The 10899-nt window shown below is 36.5% G+C and overlaps 1 protein-coding gene across 1 annotated transcript; it reads right to left on the reverse strand.

Annotated features, from left to right (window-relative positions):
* Positions 1-665: 665 nt before the first annotated feature.
* On the reverse strand, positions 666-8321 carry LOC125247261 (tripartite motif-containing protein 44-like). Its single transcript, XM_048158531.1, has 6 exons — positions 8039-8321; positions 5351-5861; positions 3196-3273; positions 2541-2852; positions 1832-1851; positions 666-1376 (listed from the first exon to the last, which is right to left on the reverse strand). Exons 2-6 carry the CDS (start codon positions 5813-5815, stop codon positions 1301-1303), a joined length of 951 nt encoding a protein of 316 aa, XP_048014488.1. The 5' UTR covers positions 5816-5861; positions 8039-8321; the 3' UTR covers positions 666-1300.
* Between the last annotated feature and the right edge of the window lie 2578 nt (positions 8322-10899).

Genomic DNA, 10899 nt, shown 5'->3' on the forward strand with positions numbered 1-10899 from the left:
TTTTAAAGCAGGTGCTTTGAGTGTTTGCACACTAGCAGACTTAATATTTCAATCCAACTCAAATTTATGGACTCCATGAGTGGTAAATCATGTGTAAAAGTGGTAAAAATTGGTAAAATCACTCGTTAGCCTTCAAACTTCAAAATAAACTTCTTTAATTATTTGTTTACAGAAAAAAAAAATCAGAACAAAAGCAGAAGTTTGGTATTTTCATTTTACTGTGCAGAGGTCAGTGCACTCCTACTATCAAAGATCATATCTAATGTTGGGGGTAATGCATTACTTTACAGTTACTTTTTAATCAAATAAGTAATGCAAGTTACTTCGTTTTCCCATGTATTGACTGACAGTTCTCTCATGTCTTATGTTGAGAGAAATCATAAGTGCAGAGACTTTGTCAAATTGAAAAATATATTTTTTTTGTTATTAAATAAACATGCAAGCCCAGCCCAGGTGAGAAATAGTAATGCAAAAGTAACATAACACATTGCTTTCCATAAAAGGTAACTATAACACAATTAGTTACTTTTAGGGAGTAACGCAGTATTGTAATTCATTACTTTTTAAAGTAACCTTCCCAAACACTGACCATATCAAATATATAATGCCATGTTTTCCCAAAGCAAAGCATTGTTTAGTTATCAAAGAGAGAATGCTGAGAGAACTGTAAGAAACAAAAATATATATTTAAAAATGGTGAGGAAAATGTACACAAGCCGATTCCAGGCCCAGCATGCTGATATTCAAACGCAAGAAATGGTTTAGCATCAGGTTACAATCAAGGTTGAAATATATTTGGTATACTGGCATCAGTACAGTTCTTTCTGATAAAGAAAAAGAAGCAAACAAATGGAATATAAACAATGCATCAAACAATGAACAGCTATGCCAAATATATAATCCATAATAATGTTTAAGCTGAATGGAATCAAAGTATAGCATGATGATGTTTGCAGGATATGAGACCATATTTCATGAATCAAACAATTAAACCAGTTACAAAAAAAAGACATGGTTTAAAACCATAAAAACATGATTTTTTTTTTTTTTTTTTTTTAAAACAATACAAATGACAAAAGACAAAGTCTTTTAAAGTTTAGTGTTTCAGCGTTCTTCCTGCCTTCCGGGCATTACCAAATTAATTGGTTTGTGATAAAACAATTATCTGCAATGTTTAAATAACTGGTTAAAATTAAGCAATACGATCAGAACAGTAACATTCAGCTATAGTCATAGTTTTTAATCCCAATAAGTGAGATAAGCAAGGAGAAAGACAGATGCGTCAGAATGGCCATTAGTTTCAGGGTGTATGTCCAATATATGCATCTCCTCTCTCTTCATCTTCTGAAGGATCTTCCTCCCTCCTTTGATTGGCTCTGTAGACAGAAGGAAGACTCACATATTATACATTTATATTCAAACATTAACAAAATACAGAAACCAGTCTGCCTGTAGTCATAAATAATCCCTTAAAACTCATCTTTGATCACCAAAATGACACATTTAAATGTTTTTTTTTTCCTGTGAATTTTTTTCATGCCTTAAAATATATTGAATGCAACTCTAAACCATTGCTTAATTAAGTATGTCCAGATTAATGAATATGCAAATTAGCCCTGTCTCCACTCAGTCGCACTCAGAGATCCACTAGCTAAACTTTACTGTAGTAAACGCTGGAAATACTGGTTTAATTCAGCCATATGTGTTTCAAGCAGAAACTGATTCAGAAGAAGTGGAAGAGTGAATTATAAAGGCTGTCTGTCTATATTTAAAATAGTAATCTTTAAGAGTACCTGGAAGTTACTGAAACAGATCATTTCAGATCCCTTACCTTAGTCTCAAATCAGGAATCTGAAAAAAAGAGCAAGGAAAAGAAGTTATTCATTTGAAATCACTGTTCTACTGCTATATAATGCACTGCATATAAGGACCTGCATGACATGACTGACAATGGCATTTCAAACTCATATTTACAGACTTGTAGAGCTGCCTTTCCCTGACTTCAATATTCAAAATATATATGTCGGTTCTGCAATCATGATGACACGTTGACAGTTTCCAGACTATGTAATCATAAATGTACCTAGCTTAGCTAACCAGCTCAACCAGCTGCATTTTTATGCGCATATGTGTATATATATATATATATATATATATATATATATATATATATATATATATAGTCATGTGCAAATGTTAGGACACCCTATTGAATTCCATGGTTTTCCGTATCAGGAAATAATAAAAATCTTCTGGCCTTTGGGATTTTGAAAATAAAACCTCAGATGAACAACAAAACATGACATATCACACAGTGCCATTATTTATTTAACAAAAACCAGGCCTAAATGGTAAAGCCATGGGTGAAAAACTAAGGACAACCAATGATTCACTTTTAGCAGCAAAAACCTGTAGTAATCATTTCCTGTATGATGTTCTTCATCAGTCTCTCACGTGATTCTGGACGTATTTTGACCCACTCATCTTTACAGCGTTGCTCCAATTTATACAAAAATGACAGTAACACTGACTTGACTAACCATTGGGATGGGCTCCACTTGTTCAGGTAGGGGTGCTGGTCTGAGGGCCAACAGCGGGGCGAGGGACATGGGGGCGACTCCATCCTGCTCCATCTGATCCAGGTCGCTCAGCTGCTGTGTGATGGAATCCATTTCCTCCTGAAGTTTTTCCGTGTGGACACTAATCTCAGAAATCTTCTCGGCGGCCTGGGCAGTGAGGAAGGCCTCCTTCAGATCCACCAGGTGCAGGACGCGCCACTCCTCCAGACGAACCAGCCGGTGCAGCTCGTCGAACTGCTGGTTCACATACTCCTCCAGCTCATCCACACTCATCTATCAACAACCAAGCAGTGGAGCTTTGCTTTATAGTATATATCTTGATTTATGTGAGCGAGTATACTTTACGTATGCAGATAAAGCTATATTTATAGAAGTTGTGAGACAGAGTCAGTAATTCATTATGTAGTGATATGGAGAATTATGAAATCTTTAAGGTTTTGCTCCATTTATAACAATTTGATGTGAAATTTGATTTAAAGCACAAAAAGTTGCATTTCATAACACATCTATATTTGCCTAATATTCCCTTATTCCGATAACGACATATGTGGAAGTTTAAGTGCAGAATGGTTATTATAAACCATGTTTAGGCAATAATGTGATAAGTGTGACTCACATCTGGGCTGATCCATTTGGCCTTGATCTTTTCTGATATTTCATGCGTGCGCTCCAGCAGATCGATGCCTTCTTTGCTCTGGAACACAAACACATTCAGAAAGAGTGAGTCTGAAATATTGTTAAAGTGTTAGAAAACATAACATTTTCACACTTATTTAATGTTGATTTAATAGTACTCTATATGCAAAAAATGGTCTAGAATGTTAGAGTTAGAAAATGGAAATATTATTATAAAACTCAGGAGACCTCTGGAGCAGAGCAGGAACCTTGGCACTCTTTTGGATTGATTATTTTTTTTTTTTAGGGTGACGTCTCAGATGTTACAAACAGTAGTCTTGCTCCTTTTAAAGGGGTGATGAACCGGGAAATCAAAATTTCCTTGAGTTTTTGACATATAAGAGGTCATCATACTATAAGAATATCCTGCAAGTTTCAGAATTGAAAACTTCCTTGTTAGTCCAAAAACAGCTTTTAATGTTACCAAGCCCAGCGAACGACTCGTCCTGGAATGTGACTATTAAAAGACGGCCTCTGCAGAAGAAAATCAACAAATGCTTCACCATTGCAACTTTGGCCCCGCCCACTGACTAAAAATAACACCTTCCATAGGATCCTAATGCAAGGTATGTGGTTATTTTATTTATTTTTAACAATGTGAATGTCTCAGTTGAGCATTATTTATTTGTATTTGGCACATTATACTGTGGATTCTTTGATAACTCAGTTGCAATTTCGGTGAAGGCTTTGCAAACAGACTTTTACGATATGAACTCGACAGTAATGCAACAACATGTCAGTAAATGTGTTCATTCTAATGCCTGATCTGATATTAATGATTCATGTACAGTCAGATGATCTTTGTCTGTGTGTCAGTAAATCAAACCAGTGACTAAACGCTCAAATTCACCTTGTTTCTCTTAGTAGGATGAAAATAATCTGTTATTTAAACTGTGATCAAAGAACAGTTTCAAAGAACGCTCCCTTTACAATCGCAGGAGCTGTCAATCAAACAGCGCAAGTTTTTCAGTGACTGAGTTCTGGACTCATGCCAAAACTCCTGTAAAAATCAATCTCTTATTTACAGTGTGTTTGCACTGTTAGTTATAATGAAAGCATTCGTTAGTGTGCAGAAATTGACTACTTTCATGAGCTCAACAACATGATCAACTACATGCTCATCACTGCAACCTTTCATGCCACGACTTTTAGTTAACCTTGAGAGCTGTAATAGTAAAAAATGATTGGTAAAGGCTAGTAAGTGCCGAACGAGGCTTTTGAAGCAGTGAGGCTTTTACAACAAATTGCTAGTAGCTAATAGCAGAAATATACATGCATACATACAGTAGATATTTCCATCAGTTCAAGTCACTGGCCCTCAAATGTTTGTGCACAACCCTGGTTGGGCAGAAAAGCTCTCTATGAAGAAGCAGCAAAGTGCAAATTCTACATCTGAATGTCCAATGTCTTACATTATTTAAAAAAAAAAAAAAAAAAAAAAAATAATAATAATAATAATAATAATAATAATAATAATGTGCTCTGAGGTGCAAGCTTTCATGGTCAGTTGCATGTTTTTATGCTCTGGTCCCAATCATTCTGTCTAGGGTAGTTCCTGATCCAGTCCATTTTGAAACCTACTTCCAACTAACCAGTCTTGGATCTGGTCCCATTTGTCCCTGGTCTGGCTGCTGCTGTGTTTGCTAAGCTGCTCACTCCCCTGCACTTCTTTCTCGGAATTCCCTTCCCACTTTCCCCCCGATGGCATCGGTCTCCCTCTGCTGGTCTGCTCTCAGCACTGCCTCATTCCCTGCACCCTTCTGCTCTGGTTGTTTGGTGTGTTCATTAATTTCAGAGGACCAAAGCTGCAATATTATGAAAATTTTTTACAGAGAAATGTAAATAAATAAATTAATTAATTTTCCAAGATGTAAATTATTCATTTTTAAACTACAGCATACATGAGGTATATGCCAAAAGACACTTCACTGACCAATACCTGCATCACTCGCAGTATATTTAGGATAGACTTTAAAAAAAAGAAAGAAAAAAACACTTTTTTTTTTTTTTGCATTTTTAGGTGAACTATCCCTAAATGTGGCCTAAATGAAAGCCTATCAACCAGTGCTGGTCTTTGTGTGTGCGTTTTCACTGACCTTCTGCCACAGGTAGGCCTCTCTGAGAGTGATGATCTCGTGTTCTCGGTGCTCTCCCTGCACAGCACACACCACACAGATGATCCGCTGGTCGTGTTTACAGTAGAGCGATCCCTCCTGATCGTGCTCCTTACACTTCAGCCTCTCCACTGTCACAGTCTCTCTTTTCCCTGCTCCCGTCTGGACTTGATGCTCATCCTGTCCGGTGGCTCCCTCTGCTGCGTTTTCGGACGGCAGGTGCTCGTTCTCCGGGTGAGGCTCGGGCGTGTGGTACGGCTGGAGTTGGTGACCGGTGCTTTGTGAATGTTTGTCTGCGTGGCTGCTGCAGAAGGCGAAGCGACAGCGTGCGCAGACCCACGCAGCCGGCTGAGGCTCGTCCGGTTCACACGCATCGCATGTGCCGTCCATCTGCGGCAAGTCCTCCTCGTTCAGGCAGCTGTCCCAGCATCCTCCTGATGCATCCATGGTGGGGAAGAACGTCACGGGATGACAGTGAGTATCTGGGTGGAACCTAAAAGACAATCCAACTAAATAATTGGCAGTAAATGTGTGTATGGTTCAGTCGACTGTGTAGCCAATGGCCAGTCAAGCAACCAAAATGGCTAACATAAATTTTGGGATATTTCCCCATCGGTTTTCTTCTGGCAGCTTTTGATATGGAGTTTTCCCATTTGTAGTGGGTTTTAGCGGGTTTCCATGAGCTCCCAAAGTTATGTACAGTAAAGAGCAGTGTTGAGGAAAGTTACTTTTAAAAGTAATGCATTACAATATTGCATTACTCCCTAAAAAAGTAACTAATTGTGTTACATAGTTACTTTGCATGCAAAGCAATGCGTTACATTACTTTTGCGTTACTTTTGTCTCACCTGGGCTGGGCTTGCTTGTTTGTTTTTAATAACAACAAAAAAATCTATTTTTGGCAAATGTAACAGCCCTTTCACACCAAAAGTGGAATGAATAAGTCTCAGGCTGAAGGAAATGCATATTTACGCCTTTATCAGATACACATCAGCAGATAGAAAGCTTCAAAGATGCATGCTTCACAGGAAAATGCATTTGAGATCAAATTGCCTTTCTTTAATTTTATATTTTTTATATTGATTAAGGCTAATTATATTGATTGTCCGAGGCTCCGTACAAATCGATTCTGAGCTTAGATTTTAACAGCAGATGGCGGTCTAGGCTATTTTTAACCGCATGCTCAAATGCTCATGAAGAAGAGCACTCGTGCGCTCGGGTGAGTCTGACAATGTATTTACGCCTCAGAATGCTTTTATGACGAGAGATTAATGTAAACAGCCCACTGCAAACACCCTTGTAATTCAATTCAACCTTTTCAAACTTTCTGAGGGATTATTTTATAGAAGGTTCAAGTGGTTTGTGTAAGGAATTGGAAGGAAGCAGAGTACGGCTGTTTCTAAAGCACACAGTGCCATCTGCTGTTGAAAACTAAGCTCAGAACCGATTCGAGAGAGAATCGCAATACATACGGAAAATATCAGAATCAATCCAGAATCATTTCTCGATTTGTGATGCGTCGATGTATTGTCCAAGCCCTAATATACATTCTATTTTTTAGCTAATTACATATTTTTACATTATATAATTTGTCTGTATTTTAAGGCACATGTTAAAATTGTGTTATTGCTAAAATTGTGTTTCTTTGTAAGTAGTTGGTAATGCTGAAAATGTGTCAGTGTGCTGTGACCAAAAAGTTTTTATGCAAATGAAGATTTAAATCTACCCTTACCCTAATCTTTATTAATTTTTCATTAATATCAAAATATGAATTAATATTTATATTTTTAATTAATTAATTATGTTGGTATATTATTAATTATAATTATTATTAATAATATACTGTATAAAAATATATATAAGCTTACAAATAAATATTATAATAAAAGCCTTTAAAATTACAAAATGTATGTTTTCTTTAGGCTTGTTGTGGACCTATAAAACTATTTAAATTCACTTGCATAAACTCCTGCAGAGAAGTGTTTCATGCAGTCCATCTCATATTCACACGTTTGGCTGTAAACGTCACAGTTTCTGAGGTAATCATACACTCAGGATCAAACCCTAAATTGACACAGATTGTTCACTGCAAGTGTTGTGAGAATGTTGTATGGCTAGTTGCTTGGATCTGTTTGGTTTTGTCAACTCGAAACCAACTCTGCAACTCTTTGTCAGACAGGCTTCAGAAAAAACCTACAACGCAGGTTAGCCATGTAGCATATGCTACTGCTCAAACGCTTGAGGTCAGTAAGACTTTTTAATGAAGAAACTAATACTTTTATTCAGCAAACTCACTCTTAGAACTTTGTAAACAAGGTAATGTAGACCCTGGATCACCTCCCAGTCCTAGTAGGCTAAGTGGTCATTTAGCAGAATGCTAATATCCAAAGCAACTTCTCATACCCCTATATCAACCTGAGGAAAGTATATGTTTAGCTGAAACACACAATGAGGAAGTTCACAACCATTCAACCACCTTCCGGATACTCGGATAATCACACAAAGGGGTCCACCTCCTGAAGTTTCGCTTCAGCGGTTTTCCTCTCCAGCTCACAGCATGAGAAAGAAAGCTAATGTTTCACACTCAAAGCATTTGTTTTCTTCATTTATCTTCCTCTCTCTCTCTCTCTCTCTCTCTCTCTCTCTCTCTCTCTCTCTCCTCAGTCTTACCTCCTCTTTCTGAAGTGGTCACTCTGTTTCCTTTGTCTCTGCTGCAGACTTATGTCTCACTGTGTGCTGCTGTTGTTGTTGTTGTTGTTGTTGTTCCTGCTTTAGTTTCTTCCACCCTTTGCTTTTGTTAATTTTACTTCTGTTCTTTCTGACTGGCCTGTTGTCACAGAGCTGTAGCACAAAACATAATGATCTCAGACTTCTGCTGCTGCTCACACTGCCTGCACTTCCTTGTTTTGCTCTGGGAGAGTTTTTTTTTTTTTTTTCACTACTTCCTGTTCCTCCAAAACAAGCTGAAAGACAGAAACCAGGTACAGCAGACAGTAGGATAGACAGAAACCATGGAGGGGATACTCGGCTCTCTAAATGTTTCTAATTGTTTAGTTGATTTAATGTTGGATTAATGTTGTTTTAGTTCCAAAATGGTTGGTTGTTTTTCTCTCTCTCTCTCTCTCTGTGTGACTGCTGAAGGTAGGCGGAGCATTGTGAGTGTGAGCGTCACTGGCTTCAACTTGTGCTTAAACCTTAAAGTCACCATGAAATCAAAATGGACAATTCATGTTTTTTTTAATGGAATATTGCAGTATTTTTTTTTATAAATTATTTATTTGTTGTTCTTCATTTTTACTTGCATCAAACTTGTATCTTTTCACCTTATAAATAGAATGTTTAATATACGCTTTTTTCATTGCACCCTTTTTTGTCTGTTCCTTACAAATCAACACAAACATGCACATTGTTAAAAAAAAACAAATGCACAAATACAAATGCAATTTCATATTTTTATTCAAGAATATTATTTGTTTCATTGGTGATTTATTGGTGAACATCATTATTGTTTTAGATTCATGTTCCTCATAATCTTGAATCAGAACTTCTTCTCCCTCATCTCTTTTCTTCTGATGATGAGGGCGGGGCTACCTGTCACTCACATGAGCTCCACCAATAGCAAACCACAACCATCCAATCAATTCCTCACAGACAAAATCAAGCCCCGCCCTACATTTGTTCTTGTTCCTGAAGCGGTTTAACTTGGATATATAGCAGAAGAAGGGGAAAAACTAGTCTTAAAATATATTTTTATTCTTTGGCGTTTAATACAGTCTAAGAGCTGTGGGTTTTTTGTTTTGTTTTTTGTTTTTTTGTTTGTTTCCTAATTTGTAATGTTTTGTATATTGCCCTTTTTATTGTTGTTTTTTGTTTTATGTCGCTTTTTATATGTACAGCACTTTGGTCAACTACTGTTGTTTTTAAATGTGCTTTAGAAATGAATTAAACTAAACTAATTAAAACTTAAACTTTCATTTCGGTTCACGTTCTGATGGTTTTGATTACACAGTATATGCTTTTTTTTTTTTTTTCCTTTGAATTTTTCTGGAATACATTTAAATGGTTAAATTAAATGGTAGCAATTAAAAAGCATGTCTAATTAATTGAAAAAAAGAAACTTATTTTACAGCAATGAAAAGAATAACAAAAAAATAAACATTTTAGTGCCCTGTGATATTCAATTTTATTTTCCCATATTCCGCTGTTCCATTTTAATATTTCTAATTTACAATACTAGGGCCCTCTGAAATATTTTATCTTTTTAGAAATTTTATGTTGACTTTTATTTTTTCTGGATTTATGATTGTTATCAAAAACAGTGGTAATCAAATGACATTTCTGTGTGTATCTGATGATAGTTTTTATCAAATTAAATGGTGAAATGCTGGTGAAGTGACTCTCGTTATACTGAAAATTCCATTTTTTGATTGGATTATGTGATTCTGTCTGCGTTTTCTGCATCATGGATGAAGTGATGATTCATTTGATCAAAAAGGAGTGAAATGACTGAAAGTTTTTTGTTGTTGTTGTTGTTTTTCTCCACCTAATTGTGAACAGTCTGTGTGTGTGTGTGTGTGTGTGTGTGTGTGTAGAACTGATTTTAAAACCAATAGGTGCAGCCAAGGACAAGAAGAATGGAAAAGTTCACATTGCTGGAAAAGAAAATGAAAAATAACACCGGTAAGAGGCAAAAAAAAAAAAAAAAGTTCAGCCTGTCAGCTATTTATTCTATTTTGTGTCACAGACAGATTTAGCTGTAATTTCGATGCACATATTAAAGAAAATACAATCCTCATAACTAAAACAATTAAGATTTTCAGTTCTACTTTCAGCAGAGGGAGCAAAAGAAATCAGCAAGTTATAATTATATATTGCAATAAATCATGTTTTAATCATATATTGTTTTTATTGTGTTTAAATATAGAAATATGCAAGCAAAAACAATGCTTATCCCCAAAACACTGCTTACATACAGACAGCTGTCCTACTCCCATAACCCCCGCAATACCAGCTTCACCAGCTCTGATTTGCTTTACAACAGCATGAATATGTTGGACCACCAGCACTGACCAGCACTTTATACTCTGTTCCACAATTGAAATTCTATTCAGTTGAAGCTCTATTCAATTAAATCACAGAAGTAAGCAGGTGCTCTCAATCTCCACAAAGGACAAATAGCTAAAACTAAAAAGGCACCATTGCTTCTGCACTACATCCAAGTGTTCTGATACCATAGCACACTGTGTTGTATAGACTGATTTTATGGTAGGCTGTAGTTAAACTTTAATTTTATTAAACTGTCCCTGTATGGAAAAGAGCTGTGTAAAAATTCAAAATTTACCATGCACGCTCTCACCTGGAGTGCCCTTGATGGCCACCAGAGGGCACTCCACCCCGGACTATTGCCTCACTATCATGGATTTAGGGTGCGTCTCAATCAGCTCCCTAGTTCAGTAGTCAGGGCATTGATCAGGGAATCAGCCACTTATTTACATGATATACTGATTCACGACCTAGGGATCTGATTGAGA

Source organism: Megalobrama amblycephala, linkage group LG15, assembly GCF_018812025.1.
Source record: "Megalobrama amblycephala isolate DHTTF-2021 linkage group LG15, ASM1881202v1, whole genome shotgun sequence".
Taxonomy (NCBI): Eukaryota; Metazoa; Chordata; class Actinopteri; order Cypriniformes; family Xenocyprididae; genus Megalobrama; species Megalobrama amblycephala.

Excerpts from the sequence above, each read along its gene's own strand:
- LOC125247261 (XM_048158531.1), bottom strand. The coding sequence starts at position 5,815 with ATGGATGCATCAGGAGGATGCTGGGACAGCTGCCTGAACGAGGAGGAC. Across the intron at positions 2,853-3,195 it reads CCAAATGGATCAGCCCAGAT|ATGAGTGTGGATGAGCTGGA; the intron begins GTGAGTCACACT and ends GGTTGTTGATAG. Across the intron at positions 1,852-2,540 it reads AAGTGGAGCCCATCCCAATG|ATTCCTGATTTGAGACTAAG; the intron begins GTTAGTCAAGTC and ends TCTTTTTTTCAG.